Here is an 18,217-nt window from a genome sequence, read left to right on the forward strand (position 1 = left end):
AACTAAACAAAGTAGAAGTTTCTTATTTGGTTAATTTGTTTAGTTCCCTCTAGTTCTCACATACGACTTTTAAAAGATGACCGGAATGTTGAGAAGTTTTTATGTGTAGGCACCGGATATGAGATATTGGAGAAAACTAAACAAACTAGGAAGCTTCCATCGGGAGATTAATTTGTTTAGCCCTCTCCTATTCTCAAATATGGCTTTTAAAGCCGGAAATGAGATATTGAAGGAAACCAAACAAAGTAAGAATTCCTGGTGGAATTTGTTTAGTCCCCTCCAATTCTCACATACGGCTTTCAAAACAACAATGAAATGTTGAATTGATTTGGAGAGACAGTGGTAGATAAGATGTAGGAGGAAACCGAACCGTGTTTTGGAATTAGGTTCAGTTTCCGTCAACTCTCATTTGCAACCTCTTCTTTCCGAGTCAATTGAAAGACTGAAGAGCAAGCAACTATGTATTTATAGGCATTTTCATTCCTCAGATCTCAATGAGAGATGTAAGATCTTTCCTTCATGCATTTGGTAATTCATGGGAGCAAAATTTACATGCTACTACAGTACTACTGACCGTCAAGGTCTAGCATACTGACAAAAATGGATTATGGGCCCCCAAACAAAGTTGTAAGTAAAACCTGGTGGGGTATTTTTGGGCTCGACCGTACATACGGGCCCAAGTTCATTCAGTTTGATGCAGCAAAGGGACGCTAAAGGAAGCCCATAAACAAACCCAATACGATGACTGATTGATGTAGTGTTATTTTAAATGAAATTTTAATAAAACACTTTCGGTACTGTTTATTTTTAACGAAAAATCACATGTTTACATTTTCTTAGTTCTATTCACTATACCTTTATTTGTTTTAATCCAATGATCATATGGTTTCGTATTTGGATGATTTTTGGTAGACATTGATATTTAGAGGAAGTGTTAAAAGATAGACAGTTCGAATTATTGAAATACATGACAAAGTAAGCCCCATAAAAACTTGTGTAAAAAATTATATAAAAAAAATAATGCCATAAATCCGTCCTTATAATAATACAATAACTCAAACTATTCATTAAAAAAAACAAAAAACAAAAAGATTGTACTAAATAGTACACAAGTTCAACATCAACATCCCCAATTGCTTATTCAATTAGACTAAATGGTCCTGTCCGGTCTGACGTATGCCCTACATATTGGTTCCAAGTTTCAAACACCAGCAACGCTGCCGGCTCCAAGCAGAGCTCACAATTTCCAACCATGTCCTCCAAATGGCGCGCAATCCAGCACCGCCACCGCTACACCTACAACACCGTCGTATTCCCCGCCACCTATACCGATTCCCTGAATTCCCTCCCGCCGCAAATCGCCACCTCAAAGTTCTTCTCCCTCCTCAAAGAGCTAGTCTCTCTGAACTCCACCTACTCCCAGCTCAACCACACCAAGGGCCTCGCCGCTGCTTTCGGCGACGTACTCGCCTGTGGGGACGAAGCTCTGGTCTCCGAAGCGGCGCCGTTTTACTTGGAGCTTCTGTTTCTGGAAAATTCATTGCCTCTGCATAAAACTCTCGTCTCTGTTTTGGCAAAGGCGCGAACTTTCCAGCCTCTGATCCGGCGGTGCTATCGGAAGCTATGCGAAGACTACGGCGGCGGCAGGGGGAAGCGGTTCTGTGTGTCCCGGTCCGCCTTATCGGTAATGGGTATGCCAAAGTTGGGGTTTTTGGTTGAAATTGTGGAAGAATGCGCCGTTTTAATTGCATCCGATACGGTTTCGAGCTTGGATGCTCTGATTTCGGAGACGAAAGCGTACTCTCGGCCTTCTCCGATCGTTATGGAGCAATGCCAGGAGGCTCTGTCTTGTTTGTATTATCTGCTTCAGCGCTTCCCTTCGAAATTCGAGGAGTTTAATGGTGGTTCTGATAATGATGGTCGATTGAATGTGTTGGAGATGAGTGTGACTGTCGTTTTGAGCGTTCTGAAGTCGGTGGCGTTTTCGAGAGATTGTTATGTGGCTGCTGGAGTGAGCTTCTGTGCAGCTCTGCAAGTGTGTCTCGGCCCCGAAGAGCTCGGCTTGTTTATAATTGAAGGTATTTTTCACCCAACTGATTGTATTAGTAGTTTAGACGCTAATGCTGATAGTGAAAGGAGGAATGTCATTGCCAAACTTCCTTATAAAGGGGATATGTACACCGAAATTCATAGTTTATCTGACATGAGTAGACTTTGCTTGATACGGGGGATTCTTACTGCGGTTTCGAGAGCAGTGCTTAATACCCATTTTGATGTGTCAAAGGGTAGTTCGAATGGCTACGAGAGTCATACGAGTGGTGGCAACTGCGTTAAGACTATACTGTATGATGGAATTTTGCCTGAGTTATGTAACTACTGCGAGAACCCTACCGATAGCCATTTTAACTTCCATGCGTTGACTGTGTTGCAGATGTGTTTGCAACAAATAAAAACTTCAATGTTAGCTAGTCTTACCATCACATCCAAGGATTATGATCCGATCCCAGTGGAGATGGGAACCCGGATATTGAGGATCATATGGAATAATTTGGAAGATCCTTTGAGTCAAACAGTCAAACAAGTTCATCTCATTTTTGATCTCTTCCTAGACATTCGATCCACTCTTCGCTGGTCAGAAGGTAGTGAGAGAATAAGGTCATTCTTGCAAAGCATTGCTTCAGATCTTCTTCGTCTGGGTCCTCGCTGCAAGGGAAGATATGTTCCTTTGGGTTCACTGACAAAGAGATTGGGTGCAAAAACTATGTTGGATATGAGTCCTGGCTTGCTGTTTCAGACTGCACATGCGTACATTGATGATGATGTGTGCTGTGCTCTCACGTCGTTTTTGAAGATTTTACTTGAGGACTTGCGTAACGAGTGTTGGAGAAGTGATGGTATTGAAGGTGGTTATGTGCTTTATAGGGGGCTTTGTCTGCCTCCATTTTTGTCTGGACTTGCTTCTGGGGTTTCAAAGCTCCGCTCTAATTTGAACACTTATGCTCTGCCAATTTTACTTGAAGTGGACGAGGACAGTATATTTGCTATGCTTGCTTTTATTTCAGTTGGTCTGAGCAAGGGTGAAAGTCAACTGTTATGTCCTGAGCTCTATCATGGAAACATAGAACTGAGAGTTGAACAGAAAGTGGCCATCTTAGTTTCACTGCTGAAGGTATCTCGTTTACTTGCATTGCTTGAAGGGGACATTGATTACGCAGCACATGAAAATTTTGGTGAACTAGAAACAAATTTCCCCGACCGACATGCTCTTGTTTCTATCAAGGGGATAAAGGTTGAAGTTTGTGTTGAGTGGCTAGTGCTGGCATTGACCCATGTTGATGATTCATTACGCGTGGACGCTGCAGAGACACTTTTCTTGAATCCCAAGACAGCTAGTTTACCTTCCCATTTAGAGCTCATGTTATTAAGGGAAGCAGTGCCATTGAACATGAGGTGTTGCTCTACAGCTTTCCAAATGAAGTGGAGTAGCTTGTTCAGAAAGTTTTTTGCTCGGGTCCGAACAGCCTTGGAGAGACAATTTAAGCAGGGACGCTGGCAACCCCTGGAGCATAGTAACAGCAATGGAATGCATCCTTCAAATGGAAGTGAACATACTGAAGCAAACAGAGCGAGCGATCTTTTTTATTTCATGAGGTGGTTAAGTTCATTTCTATTTTTCTCTTGCTATCCGTCTGCACCTTATAAGAGAAAAATAATGGCAATGGAGCTCATTCTAATAATGCTCAATGTTTGGTCTATTGTGCCTGCTACTCAAGAAAAAAATGGTTCTTTATGTGTGGAAGACCGGCTCTATCCATATAATAAAGGAATGACCTCACCTGATTCAACTTTGTTGTTAGTGGGATCCATAATTGATAGCTGGGACAAGCTGAGAGAGAATTCTTTTCGCATCTTGTTGCATTTTCCAACCCCACTTCCTGGAATTTCAGATGAAGGTATGGTCAAGAATGTGATTTTATGGGCTAAGAAATTAGTTTGCAGTCCACGAGTGAGAGAAACTGATGCTGGAGCTCTGACCTTAAGGCTGATTTTCAGGAAGTATGTCTTACAGCTAGGATGGACTGTTCAAGCTTCAGTTAATGTAGCTTGTCTTCGTACAGAGTCTGCCATGGAAAACGGAGATAATCAAACTTATAATACTGGATATCCTGTGATGGAATATGTTAGGTCACTAATTGATTGGTTGGATGTTTCCATAGAGGAAGGGGAGAAGGATCTTTCTGAAGCTTGTCGGAACAGCTTTGTTCACGGGGTATTACTCACTCTACGATATGCTTTTGAGGAATTGGACTTCAACTCTGACATAGCACAGTCTAGCATCTCAGAGATGAGACATTCACTAGAGAAGCTCTTGGAGCTTGTAATGCGAATAACTTCTTTGGCACTTTGGGTGGTTTCTGCAGATGCTTGGCATCTCCCTGAGGACATGGATGAAGTGGTTGATGATGATGATTCTTTCTTATCAGAGGTTCCAGATGAGGTGGAGGTTAAAACATCTCAGTTGGAGGATGAAGACAAAAACTACAGACTTGTCCAGAGTAACAGGCGATCAGAACAAAGTGTAATGGTTGGCTGTTGGCTTGCGATGAAAGAGGTAATTAAATTGGCGTTACTTATGGGTTTGCGTTGGAGTGCAGTTAATAAGTCATTGATGTGATAAATGCCTAGGATATATGATGTTGTAGTACGTACGTATCATGTACTGTCGAGACCAAGGTTTTGTAAATGTACGTCAATGTGACCATGTTATTTTTGCCTTAATTTTCAGGTGAGTCTTCTTTTGGGAACTATCACAAGAAAGATTCCTTTACCAAGTAGCCCTTCCTCAGAATTATTAGATTCAGAAGCCACCTCTTCTTGTGCTTCTGATGCTTCAGTTTTGGTGGCTTCCGATGCAATGCTTGATTTGAAACAACTTGAACGTATTGGGAATCACTTCTTGGAGGTCCTTTTAAAGATGAAGCACAACGGTGCAATTGATAAAACAAGGGCCGGATTTACAGCTCTTTGCAACCGTTTGCTTTGTTCAAATGATCCCCGGTATGTTTCTTCTTTTCTTTTCTTTTTTTTTTTTTTCTTTTTTTTTTCTTAAATTATTTTTCTAGTTTGTACATTGTAGTATTATATACTATTATGTATACGGTTTCTGTGCATCTCATCACTTTTTTTTGTTGGATTATGCCGTCCCCATTCAGACTTTGCAAGTTAACAGAAACCTGGATGGAGCAGCTTATGGACAGAACCGTGGCCAAGGGTCAAACAGTGGATGACTTGTTAAGGAGAAGTGCAGGTATTCCTGCTGCGTTTATAGCACTGTTCCTCTCAGAGCCAGAAGGTGCACCTAAGAAACTTCTCCCACGGGCTCTACGGTGGCTCATAGATGTTGCTAATGCATCTATTGTGGGTCTGGTTGAAACCAACAGCTCTAATGGCGACATGGGTAAATTGCCCTCAATAAAGTCGGGCAAAGTTTTTGAGTCTCTGGTGCCGTCAGATATAGATATTAGCGACAAGGTTTCAAAGATCCGTGATGAGGGTGTCATTCCTACTGTACATGCATTCAATGTCCTCAGAGCCGCCTTCAATGATACCAACCTGGCTGCTGACACCTCAGGTTTTTCTGCTGAGGCTATGATTGTTTCAATTCGCTCCTTTTCTTCTCCCCACTGGGAGGTTCGGAACAGTGCTTGTCAGGCATACACTGCTTTGGTACGTCGGATGATTGGATTCCTTAATGTCCAAAAACGAGAGTCGTCAAGACGTGCACTAACTGGGGTTGAATTTTTTCATCGGTATGGATGCCTTGACTAATTATTTCTTACTGTCATGGGTTCTTGCTGAATGCTTTGACATTTTATTAGGTTTTCTGAGTAAACTTTTACTTAATCAAAATATCCTTTTTCCTTGAAGGTATCCCTTATTGCATCCATTTCTATTCAAGGAACTGAAAGTTGCGACAGTGTTGCTTGCGGACGGGATATCTGGACAATCTGAATCCAACCTAGAAAATGCTGTGCACCCAAGCTTGTGCCCCGTCTTGATTCTGTTATCCAGGCTGAAGCCCTCAACAATTGCAAGTGAGACTGGAGATGACGTGGATCCTTTTTTGTTAATGCCCTTCATTAGAAAGTGCTCTACCCAAAGCAATCTAAGAGTCCGTGTTCTTGCATCTAGAGCTTTAACAGGCCTTGTATCTAATGAGAAGCTGCCAAGTGTTCTCCTCAATATAGTATCCGAGTTGCCCAGAATAGATGACCAAGCTGCACTGACTCCCGAATCGTCCCTATTACTTCACAAAACTGAAAGAAGACACCAGAGTTCATATAATTGGATCCATGGAATTCTACTGCAGTTGAGTTCTCTCCTGGATACAAACTGTAGAAATCTGGCTGATTCCTCAAAGAAAGATCAGATTCTTGGTGATTTGTTTCAAGCTCTTTTAGTGCATTCATGGATCGGAAAGCCCAGATTGTGCCCTTGTCCAATCCTCAATGCTTCTTTCCTAAAATTACTGGATCACATGCTCAGTATTGCAAGGACGTGCCATACTAGCAACAAAATTTATGCTCTTCGCAACCTAATTTTGGAGTTATCTACAGAATGCTTAGATGTAAAGGTTTCTAACGGGCATTCATATTATGATCCAACCATGGCAGAACTCCGACAACAAGCAGCAGTCTCCTATTTCAGTTGCGTGTTTCAAGCATCAGAGAAAATGGCTGAAGATGTTTTTCAGACGCCTCAGAGGTATTCTCAGAATAATTCAAGATATGCAGAGATACCTGAAATGGAAAACTCTTTTGCGGGACTCCAGGAAAGGCTGGTCCGCTCTTTGTCAGATTCAGATTATGAAGTACGACTTGCAACATTGAAGTGGCTGCTGAAATTCATAACATCAACAGAATCTGGTAACGAGTCCCATGACGTCAGCAGTGAGATTAGGGTTATTCAGCACTGGGTCAGAACTAACCTCCAAACGACATTGGTTAATATATTGGATGTGGAGAAGTACCACAGATGCTCATATTACATACTGAGGATTCTATTCACTTGGAACACGCTGCAGTTCCAGAAACTTGGGGATGCAAAATGCACGGAAACAATTTACGTTGGTAGTATGGAATGTGATTCTGTGTTTCTGCTTTGGGATAAGTTGATTTCCTTGTACAAGGTCACAAGACATGCAAAAGCTCAACAAACACTCATCTGCTGCTTCGGAATCTGCATAAAGCGGTTTTCAGGTTTATTTACAACTTCTATTCTTATTGACAACAGTGACTCTGATTTGTTCGATCAGTTGACCCGACTTTATAGCATAATTTCCTTTTTCACCAACGTAATTATGAAACATAGTGCTTCGTCTGAGCCAATAAACATGCGCATGGCAGCGGCAGAGTCTATCATAGCATCTGGTTTGCTAGAGCAAGCTGCGCTTATCGGTTCCACTGTATTCAATAGCCGAATCCCTTCTGAAAACTCATGCTCTACTTTTGAACCAAAAGAAGCGGTTAATTTCTACGGGCATCAAATACTAGATATATGGTTCACATGTATCCAGCTGCTGGAGGATGAAGATGATGAGATTAGAGAAAGGCTTGCTATTGGTATTCAGGGGAGTTTTACGAGCAAAAGATCTGGAAGCTCTCGTAGTGGAGTAGTTCCGACTCAAGTGGAGAAAGTGATCGGGTCTTGTTTTGAGCATCTATCTTCCATCTTTGGTCACTGGATTGGGTATTTTGATTATCTTTTACGCTGGGTGCTGAATGCATCAAATCGTGAGGTGCCGAAAGGAGATCTTGTGAGACAGGTATTTGATAAGGAGATCGATAATCATCATGAGGAAAAGCTGTTCGTCTGTCAACTATGCTGTTCGCAACTGGAGAACCTTCCGATTTCAAAATCTTGGGCGGCTGACTTTCTGAACAAGCAACAGTTTAGTGATTATCTACGCGATTGGAGACTCAGATTTTCTTGCCAGTTGACTGCATTTGCCAAGGACCGCATCGCGAAACTAGGTGGAGCTGATTGGGTTGGTGGAGCGGGCAACCACAAGGATGCATTTCTGCCGCTTTATGCCAATTTGCTTGCCTTTCATACCCTCTCGATTTGCGTACTCAACGGGAAAACTGGTGATAACAAGCATCTACTGTCTGATGTTGCAGAACTCGGTAAAGCTATCAATCCGTTTCTCAGGAACCCTTTGATCTCTAACCTGTATTTGTTGGTCGTTAAATCGCACGAGGATGCTGTTGGCTCCAACGGTGACAACGTGATCCCGAAATTGGGAGAGGATGCAATATGGGATGGATTCAATCCCCATTTTCTTCTTAGTTAAGGTGTAATTTGTGCAAATACAATAGCCATGGAGGATTCATATCGTTCACTATTTGGGAGATTTTGGAGAATTTCAAGGAAATGTTGGCATACACTTAAGCTGGGAATACAGTTGCTCTGAATTCCAACTTTCATATTGCATTTTTTTTTTAATTTTTTTTTTATACAAGCAATATTAGGAGGGGAAGAATTCGAACTCCGAGTGTCTGGTGCAGAAGTTGAATGCTTTTTAGAGAACCGATTTTTCGGCCGGACATGTTTGAGGAATCTCGGTGATGTGGGTTGTTGACGGCGGTCAACACAAGTAGTCTTCTTTATTTTATGGCTTTTTAGCCAACGTGGTTCCTGAGATTTGTACAACTCCTCACTTTGATTTTTGAGATTTGAAATCAATAGAAATGGTCTTTAAGATTGTTCATCATCAATTATGTTGGTCATTTCGTAAAAAATTATATTAAATAAGAATTAAAATGACAAAAATACTTTCAAAGATTCCCTGAATTCTTAGTTAAGATGTAATATGGGATGCAATATGGGATGGATTCAATCCCCATTTTCTTCTTAGTTAAGATGTAATTTGTACAATACAATAGCCATGGAGGATTCATATCGTTCACTACTTGGGGAGATTGTGGAGAATTTCAAGGAAATGTTGACGTACACGTCAGCTGGGAATACAGTTGCTCTGCATTCCAACTTTCTTATTGCATTTTTTTTTATACAAGCAATATTAGGAGTGGAAGAATTCGAACTCCGAGAGTCTGGTGCAGAAGTTGAATGCTTTTTAGAGAACCGATTTTTCGGCCTGACATGTTTGAGGAATCTCGATGATGTGGGTTGTTGACGGCGGTCAACACAAGTAGTCTTCTTTATTTATTGGTTTTTTAACCAAAGTGGTTTATGAGATTTGTATAACTCTTCACTTTGATTCATGAGATTTGAAATCAATAGAAATGGTCTCTAAGATTGTTCACCATCAATCATGTTGGTCATTTCGTAAAAAATTATGTTAAATAAGGATTAAAATGACAAAAATACTTTCAATTTAACAAACCATAGGCCAAAAGGATTTGACAAAAAACTGAAGGCATTTTTGTCATTTTATTTTTATTTAATAGAGATCTTTCATGGAATGACCAAAATAATTAATAATGGACAATCTTAGAAACCACTTCTATTGATTTCAAATCTCAAGAACCAAAGTTAGGAATTATGCAAATCTTTAGCTAACAAGATCTTTAAGGTTTAAGCCCTTGAGGTTAGCTCAGGCGATGAGGAAGGGCGGGTTGTTTGGTCGGGATTAAGGGTCCTAAGCCCCGGGATTCGATTATCCCCAATGTAACGAAAAATACCAACGTCTTTTAAGCTTTAAAACCAACATCTGCTATAAGACTGAATTGTATAAGAACGTCTACAATGCCGTATCCAGTTAAACGGGGTCAGCTGCATCAATCCTAAAACGACTCTGCGCACCAAAACAAAACCCAAAAGGCCTAAACGATAAACTGAGACTAATTTATATGCGACAAGTCTGCTGTGGGGGATTAATAAGCTACAAGTCCTCTTCTCTTCCCATGTATCCTACTACAACGGTACATATCGCTGATCGACCAAGACATAATCCATGAAAGAGAAGTCGGCCCGAGAAGAATCTAGCTATCTTCCTCGTCATTGTCGTCTTCATCATCTTCTTCGTCACCATTCTCCTGCACATATGCATTCAGAAGTTGTTAGTCATCAATTCCACACTAATATCCAAGGTGATCAACTCTGACTAGAAGGAATATATACTCGTAAGACTCGAGGGGATGGGATCCTGTTTTGTGGGGCATGAGTGGGCTGATCGACCAGCCTCTCATAACCCGCCCATGAATATGAAAAGTAAAACCATGCTCCGAAAGCAGAACTGAATTTGCTGTTATGGTTTTGTAACACGTCGGCGTGCCACTGCGATATGCAAGAGCAAGAACTCTATTCGGTACAGACATGTAGTGACTCAGACTATTTTCACAATGCAACCATTTGCCACAGTAAAAGGAGGCAAAACAAAGAAACACAGAGAACCTATCGAATTGTCAACTAAACTACGGATATATCACTCGCATGACATGCCTATACACGCCACAGAATATGTAATTCATGTAAGCATCACATTTTTTCAACATCGGGTCTAACCACAACCCGCATTAGTAAAAAACAATTTTTTCTGTATGAGTTAGAAAAGAAGAATAATGATGTACACAACATATAGGCAATGAAATTTCATCTTCGTTACCATTTCATCATCTTCAGAATCCTCTTCATTGACCTCCTCCTCATCAGCCTCCTGAAACAACAAATATAAAAAGTTACTCTGCCTGCCCGGGTTAGTCTTGGTAGATAGACTAGCACTCCCAACACGTCCTGGAGATGGACTAGGACTCCCGACGAGTCTAGGAGACGAGAATCCATCCCGTTTGTTCCAAAGGCCTTAAAAAAGGGATCTATAGATGTCACCAAGTACTTTTAAATAAATAAAACCGAAGTGATCAGTTGATGTATTAAAAATAACAAATATACACTCATGAAGAAAGACTATTACGTTATTAAAATACTTTAGAGGGTTGGGCCATAAGTCATTCTTGATTATCTCTACCACCTGCAATGTCACAGTAAATGAAAGATCAGTAAAGATTAAAAAGGAAAATAAAAGCAGATTTTTTTGAACTTCAATTTAAAGCGTGCAGGAATTGGCAACGGTTAAACCATAAAAGGATGAAACTATAACTAAAAACTACACATTGGCAAGCAAATACCATTAATTTTGAGGGTTATGAGTGATAACCATCAGGTGATTTTCCTTTTAAAAGAAGCATTTTACATATGAAAAATTAACATGCACAGATACATACAAGCGTTACTCAGTGAATATAGATAAGCAAAAACAGACGTTACCTCATCATGAATCGCATCTATATCTTTATGTTCAGTTTCGTTAAACAAACTGAAGAAGCTGCAATAATTAAAATGCCAAAAGGTGAGTCAAAGAGCAAGAACTACAAAATATATATGGAAACAGGAAAAAATAAGAAATAAGATCCTCAACGTAATAAATTCCTATGTTAACAAAAATTTGAAGCATTTAATTCTTATTAAAGTAGTACTCAATTGTACCTTTATAAGGGCATACAACATGGAATACATAGCAGTACAAAAGATGTTTTGCTTCTTGGTTCAGATGTACAAAAAACAGGGGACTCACTTTATGCCAAGCAAAAAGAGGTCCTAATAGCTTATAAACCCTTGAACCCAGCCTAATAGAACAGATTAGCTATAAACGAACACATAGAATCAAAAGAACATAACCTCTCATCAACATGGGGTCGTTTCTTTCCATTTTTCACGTCAGTAACTCCATTTGCAAGACCCTACACAGTTTACAACTCCAGTTCTATGAAGGGAGAAAAGAAGAGAGAAAAAAGAAGACAAGGGCCAAAGTGGCAAATGCGGTGAATACCATGCCCTCCTTCCATTTGACGGGAGTACCAGTAATTTTTGTTGTCTCACCATCAATATATGTAAAAGTTTTCGTCAGCTTTGTATCTTCAAAATAAGGGTTGTCATTAAAGTTCTGAAACAGAGGCATTAGAAAGAAGCATTAGCAAAGAGTAATTCAAACACTATCAGAGAAAAATGGGCATTATATAATTGGAGCAAAATCCAAAAAGAACAAAGAAAAGCAGCATGCATGGAGAACAGACAATAGAATGTGCGTGTCCCCAAGGTAAAGTCAACACGAAAAGAAGGAGCTTACAAATGTGACGGAGTATCCTATCGTCTTATCATCTTTGAAGTCCACCACATCAATAGACTTTAAATACTTGAAAATCTATGTGAAGAAGAAAAGAAGAGAATTGGTAAATACACAGAATTGATCAATTCCAGTCAGCTGAGAGAATTAAGACAGTAGGAGGAAACACGAAAATTTACTCTAAAAGTAAAAAATTTTAACAAAGTATTTGTCTGACCTTCTGGTCTTCTGCACTCAAAATATCACAAAGTACAGGATGGCTCATGAACTGCGTGCAACAATAATGCACAAGTTATATACATGCCCAAATTATGTATCAACCATTAAACATTCTAAAAAAGATGAATATGAAATATATCGGATCACTAACAGAAGTTAGCCAAAAGTCAGGAATGGTTTTTATTATCTCATTCCGCTTCACATAGACGGGCCTGCGTATCTCGTTATACTTTTGCTCAATTTCCAAAACCTTGTCATTCTCTTCATCATCAACCTGTGGGGTGCCAATGCAATTTCAAGTTTCATCAGCATTATATACCAAAATGAAATCTTAAGCTTATCCAATGAACCAAATTATTCTGATATAAACATTGATAGGTGCTCAAGGCATAAAGATAACATATACGGGCACATTCATACATCCCTTGTTATTTAAATTCTCCCATCAAAATTTTCCAGAATAACCTTCTTATCACAAATCAACAAATCCAAAAGGAAGGTTTCGTACGAAATTCATTTATTAACATTGTCCGTATATGACCCACTAACGTTGCTAACTACATTTCCCACAAATTGTAAATGCTAGTAATTCTTACGAAGTTGACGAAAAAAGAAACAAAACACTCAATCTTATGCGCAAGGTTCTAAAAGACGTAAGGCACTAGTCGGGCGGTGGGCTGGGGCCTAGCGCCTAGAAGGCTAAACGGGGCCTAGGCGGGTGCCTAAGCGGATTAGGCGGATTTAAGTAAATCTATTATATTTCGTGTAAATAAGTGTATGTTTATACTTAAAATATATATAATTTCATCATAAACCATAAAATAGAACGACAGTATATTATGAAGTATTGGAACATAATGAAAATATGAGAAACAAACATATAATGTGTGTTCATTTAAGTATTCAACAAGTCTCTTATAATTTATTGAAAAATAAAATAAAATGCAAAATGAAAGTTATTTGTTTTCTGTCTAAGTGAGTCGCAACCTAGGCACCTGCCTGGGCGGGTTTGGGCGAGCTAGACGGGTGCCTCAGTAAGTCTAGAGCCCTTTCTTAATTTTCAAATGCCTAGGCATTAATCGAGATGGTTGCTAGCTACCTCGCGTCTAGGCGGAGATTTTTAGAACAGTGCTTATGCGTGATTTTTCTTTTATAATGACGAAAAGAAAGAAATAAGTTTTGGCAAGACTCACAACTAACCCAAAATGCCTAAATAGACTCTCCATCAATATAAAATTCTACTTGTTTATTACTAAACCTTGGAAGAAGAAAAAACCCAATTTATCTTTAACCGATGATCCTGCCTAAGGTCACATTCTCTAAAACACCAAGAAACATACGAATACGAATTCGAATTCGAACAAAAACACCAACCAAACCACAAAAATAAATGAAGGACGAAATTAAAAATATGTAAAGCTCTACACGGTGATTGAAATCCAATACAAATAGCAAAAATTAAAATAAAATCGAAATTGAAATTGAGAGCAGCACTTATGAGCTATGATATGCAGACGCCTTTATACATACAAATTGCCAATACATATATTTATACACAAATATACGCAGCATAGAGAGAGAGAGAGAGAGAGAGAGAGAGAGAGAGAACAGGGAGGTTGCAGAACCTTGTCGAGTTCGTCTTGAACCTCCTGCAACTTCTCGACGGAGAGCACGAGCTCCTTGTCAAGGTGATCGGCGTCGTCCTCCGGAGCTCGCTCAGTGAGCTTGGGCTGCTTCGCCGCGTCCGCCACCATCGTGAGAAAGCAAAACCCTAGCTCTGGAGGCAAAGCAAAACCCTAATTTTACTCTGGAAAGCGAGGGAAAATCAGCGAGAGGGTTTTGTACTGATTGTTGTGCGTGTGTGTACACGAGAGTGACGTCTCGAGGGCTTTACAGTCTTTTCACATCCTCACCGTAGTGTTGTGTGACGTGTCACTTCTTAAACAACTCCCTTGATGTCCAATCCGTTATTGTCAGAGGTTCCAGCATTGTGGCACGTCAAAATATCATTGTATTTGTAGGCCACGACATGACAAGCTTTGCTGATGTCCAATTTTTCTTCTTTTTATAAATTGTAATACTCCGCTTGGTTTTTCGAAAAATTTAGGAAATTGAAACTAAGAATTTGAAAAGGAGAGAGAGGCTTATGTATATGATCGGCGTATGACAGAGCTGGTTTATCTGAGAGAATTCAGAGGAAAATTTCTAAAGCCATGGACATTATTAAGGTAAAGCTGAGGAAGGTGAACCGTCGTGTAATTTTGTTTTTTCCTTTCTGTGTAACATCTACTAACATTGATGGTTTGACATGTCAAAATGTGAGGGTTAGCATGTCAAAGTGTTAGAAAATTACATGTCATAGCTTGTCTTGACATGGTAACCGTCGCATCGTGGCACGCCAGAACATCGTCGTTGGTCGCAACATAACAAGCGTTGCAAACTGTTGGCAGAATGCATGTTATGCACACCATGCATTCTGTCGACAATTTGCAAGGCTTGTTATGGCGTGCCACGATGCAAAGGTTAGCATGTCAAGACGAGTCATTACCGGCCATGCATTTTTCTAACACTTTACCTACTATTTCGAAATAATTTTAAAAAAAATCTAGGAAATATATGAAGCGTTCTTACTGGTAATAACCTTTGTAAATATTCAACTCAGATACTGCACATGTTCTTACCGTTAAAAAGATGCGTAAATATTCAGCTTAGATATTGAATGTGTTCTTTCCGGTAAGAATAAGTGCAAATAAAAGCTGTGTAAATATTCAGCTCATATATTGTATCCACAGCAGATAGAGTCTCTTTTTTGTAGAAAAAGGTATGTAGGCTAAAAATATATTGATACGTGAATGTGGAAAAAATGGAAGAGAATGCTTTTTTTCTCATTATCTTTCTCTACAAGATTACAAGGATATATATACATGATACAAGTGTGTAGATAGGACAAGGTAGCCGTCCTAGTATGTAGGTAGGACAAGGTAGGACGGCTGTAGGACGACTTGACGGTTGTAGGACGGCTAGTGTGTAGGTAGGACAAGGTAGGACGGCTGTAGGACGGCTTGACGGCTGTAGGACGGCTAGTGTGTAGGTAGGACAAGGTAGGACGGCTGTAGGACGGCTAGTATATTCCTTATTTGTCTAACACTCCCCATCAAGTTGGAGAGTGGATGTTAAGAACTCCCAACTTGCGTAACATACCCGAAAACTTTTATTTCCCAAGAGGTTTGGTAAACAAGTCTGCCAACTGTTGTGCCGTACCCACATGCTTGGTCTCTATTGTGCCATCTACAATCTTATCTCGTATAAAGTGACAATCCATCTCAATGTGACGAGTTCGTTCATGAAAAACAGGATTGGCAGCTATATGTAACGCTGCTTGATTATCACAAAATAAAATGGAAGGACCATCCAAAGGAATGTTCAAATCCTTCAACAAAAAACGAAGCCAAACTATCTCGCAACAAGCACCTGCCATGGCCCTATATTCCGCCTCTGCTGAAGAGAGCGAAACGGTTTTCTGTCGTTTCGTCCGCCAAGAAATCAAAGAACCGCCCAAGAATACACAATACCCAGTAGTCGAACGGCGAGTGATAGGGCAACCTGCCCAATCAGAATCACAAAACGCAGTTAACTTGGTCTGGTTGTCAGAACGAAATAATAAACCTTGACCTGGAGTAGCCTTCAAATAACGAACAATACGAAGCGCAGCATCCATATGAGATATCCTTGGCTCGTGCATAAAACGGCTTAGAACATGCACAGAATAGGTGATATCCGGCCGAGTGATAGTGAGATATATTAACCGACCTACTAATCGTCGATACTTTTCAGGATCCTTGAGAAGTTCTCCTTTATCAAATAATTTTGTGTCATCCATAGGAAAAGCAATGGGTCGTGCTCCCAAAAAACCATAGTCCTTGAGAATCTCTAATGCATACTTGCGTTGAGAAATATAAATCCCTTGTTTGGAACGAGAAACCTCAATACCCAAAAAATATTTTAAATCACCAAGGTCTTTTATCCGAAAATGATCACGGAGAAAAGACTTCAGAGAATTAATGGCACTAGCATCATTGCCTGTAATCACAATATCATCCACATAAATGAGCAAAGCTGTGAAAGAAATACCAGACTTTTTAGTGAACAATGAATAGTCAGCTTTGGATTGTTGAAAACCGGCAGAAATGATGGCACTAGTGAATTTGGCAAACCATTGGCGAGAAGCCTGCTTAAGACCATAAAGTGACTTGTGAAGGCGACACACAAGATTCTCCCCCTGTCGTCGAAGACCAGGAGGAGGAGACATATAGATTTCTTCATGTAAGTCACCATGTAAGAAAGCATTACTGACTAGCAGCAAAAGCAAGAAGACAACGCACCGTAATCATCTTAGCAGTAGGAGAAAAAGTGTCATGATAATCAATACCTTCAGCCTGAGTGAAGCCTTTAGCAACCAAACGAGCTTTGTAGCGGTCAATAGAGCCGTCGGAATTGTGCTTGAGTTTGTACACCCACTTACAACCAATGGGAATTTTGCCAGGGGGCAAGGAAGTTAAAGTCCAAGTATAATTAGCATGTAAAGCTTGAAGCTCCTCAGTCATAGCACGTTGCCAATTGGGGTCAGTGGCAGCCTCGGCAAAAGAGGAAGGCTCCACAGTCCGACTGACAGAGTTAATGTAAGAAAAATGCCTGGGAGAGTAACGGTGATAAGAGAGAAAATTACAAAGTGGATATCGCGTACCTTGTGTAGAACCGGGTTGCGAAGTCGAAGATGGGTGGGATGGCAGAATCACCTGCGAGCAAACGTAGTCTTTTAAATAGGATGGAGGTTTATGGGCACGGGAAGAGGTGCGGGGAAGGATAGGAGTGGTAGGTAGTGGGGGGGTAGGGATGTCCGTGGGTAAAGGGGCATGGGGAAGAACGGGTAATGGGGCAGCAAGGGAATCTGTGGGAGGCGTGGAAGGGGAGGAAGGTGGAGGAGGGTGAGGCGTCGGGGCAGGAAGGGGTGGGTTATATGTAAAGTCCAGAGGGGGTGGGATGGGTAGGGTGGGCGAAGAGGATGGGATAGGAGGGTGAGAAACGGCATAAGGGAAAGTAGTTTCGTGAAAGATGACGTCTCGACTAGTGAAAATGCGGTGATTGTCAAGATCGTAAAGGGTATAAGCCTTTTGTCCATGAGGATAACCGAGAAAAATGCAACGATGAGCCCGAGGGGAAAATTTGGTGGTGGGAGTGACAGAGGTGGCATATGCCAGACAACCAAAGATGCGGAAGTGGTCATAAGATGGGGTTTTCGAAAAGAGAACCTCAAATGGGGATTTATGATGGAGAAGACGGGTAGGGAGACGATTGATGAGATAAGTAGCGGTAAGAACACATTCCCCCCAAAACTTGATAGGAAGATGGGATTGAAAACGAAGGGCGCGAGCGGTTTCAAGAAGATGACGATGTTTTCTTTCAACAACGCCATTTTGTTGGGGGGTATAAACACAAGAAGTTTGTAAAAGCACCCCATGATCAGAGAAAAAACTACGAAGAGATAAAAATTCACCACCATTGTCAGTACGAATGCATTGGATGGTAGTGCGGAATTGGGTAGTGACATAAGCAAAAAAATCCTTAATTAATTGTTGAGTGTCGGATTTATGTTTCATGAGGAAGACCCACGTAAAGCGAGAAAAATCATCCACAATGGTTAAGAAATAATGAACACCAGAAAGAAAAGATTGACGATTCGGGCCCCAAATATCACAATGAATTAAAGCAAAAGGGAAAGTTGATGAAATTGAACTCAAAAGAAAAGGTTGACGAGTTTGTTTTGCCAACGGACAAACATCACAAATATGACTAGAA

The 18,217-nt window shown here is 40.5% G+C and overlaps 2 protein-coding genes across 2 annotated transcripts; one reads left to right on the plus strand and one right to left on the minus strand.

The window, feature by feature from the left end:
- The first annotated feature begins 1,224 nt into the window (after positions 1-1,224).
- On the plus strand, positions 1,225-8,486 carry LOC103933073. Its single transcript, XM_009342727.3, has 4 exons — positions 1,225-4,612; positions 4,787-5,058; positions 5,214-5,810; positions 5,929-8,486. Exons 1-4 carry the CDS (start codon positions 1,253-1,255, stop codon positions 8,351-8,353), a joined length of 6,654 nt encoding a protein of 2,217 aa, XP_009341002.2. The 5' UTR covers positions 1,225-1,252; the 3' UTR covers positions 8,354-8,486.
- A 1,225-nt stretch (positions 8,487-9,711) lies between these two features.
- Positions 9,712-14,169, minus strand: LOC103933072 (NAP1-related protein 2). Its single transcript, XM_009342726.3, has 10 exons — positions 13,987-14,169; positions 12,513-12,635; positions 12,360-12,410; positions 12,146-12,220; positions 11,849-11,962; positions 11,698-11,759; positions 11,287-11,344; positions 10,934-10,990; positions 10,628-10,678; positions 9,712-10,058 (listed from the first exon to the last, which is right to left on the minus strand). The coding sequence occupies exons 1-10, from the start codon at positions 14,113-14,115 to the stop codon at positions 10,005-10,007; spliced, it is 774 nt and encodes a 257-aa protein (XP_009341001.2). The 5' UTR covers positions 14,116-14,169; the 3' UTR covers positions 9,712-10,004.
- Between the last annotated feature and the right edge of the window lie 4,048 nt (positions 14,170-18,217).

The sequence above is a fragment of a genome, unplaced genomic scaffold (genome assembly GCF_019419815.1).
Source record: "Pyrus x bretschneideri cultivar Hongxiangsu unplaced genomic scaffold, Pyrus_bretschneideri_v1 Contig13, whole genome shotgun sequence".
In the NCBI taxonomy this organism is placed as follows: Eukaryota; Viridiplantae; Streptophyta; class Magnoliopsida; order Rosales; family Rosaceae; genus Pyrus; species Pyrus x bretschneideri.

What these genes read in the sequence shown, in the direction of transcription:
- LOC103933073 (XM_009342727.3), top strand. Translation starts at nt 1,253, where the DNA reads ATGTCCTCCAAATGGCGCGCAATCCAGCACCGCCACCGCTACACCTAC. An exon ending in GTTGGCTTGCGATGAAAGAG is followed by an intron (nt 4,613 to 4,786) that starts GTAATTAAATTG and finishes CTTAATTTTCAG; the next exon opens with GTGAGTCTTCTTTTGGGAAC. An exon ending in GGGGTTGAATTTTTTCATCG is followed by an intron (nt 5,811 to 5,928) that starts GTATGGATGCCT and finishes TTTTCCTTGAAG; the next exon opens with GTATCCCTTATTGCATCCAT.
- LOC103933072 (XM_009342726.3), bottom strand. Translation starts at nt 14,115, where the DNA reads ATGGTGGCGGACGCGGCGAAGCAGCCCAAGCTCACTGAGCGAGCTCCG. An exon ending in CTGACTTTTGGCTAACTTCT is followed by an intron (nt 12,411 to 12,512) that starts GTTAGTGATCCG and finishes TGTTGCACGCAG; the next exon opens with TTCATGAGCCATCCTGTACT. An exon ending in TCAAATGGAAGGAGGGCATG is followed by an intron (nt 11,760 to 11,848) that starts GTATTCACCGCA and finishes TAAACTGTGTAG; the next exon opens with GGTCTTGCAAATGGAGTTAC.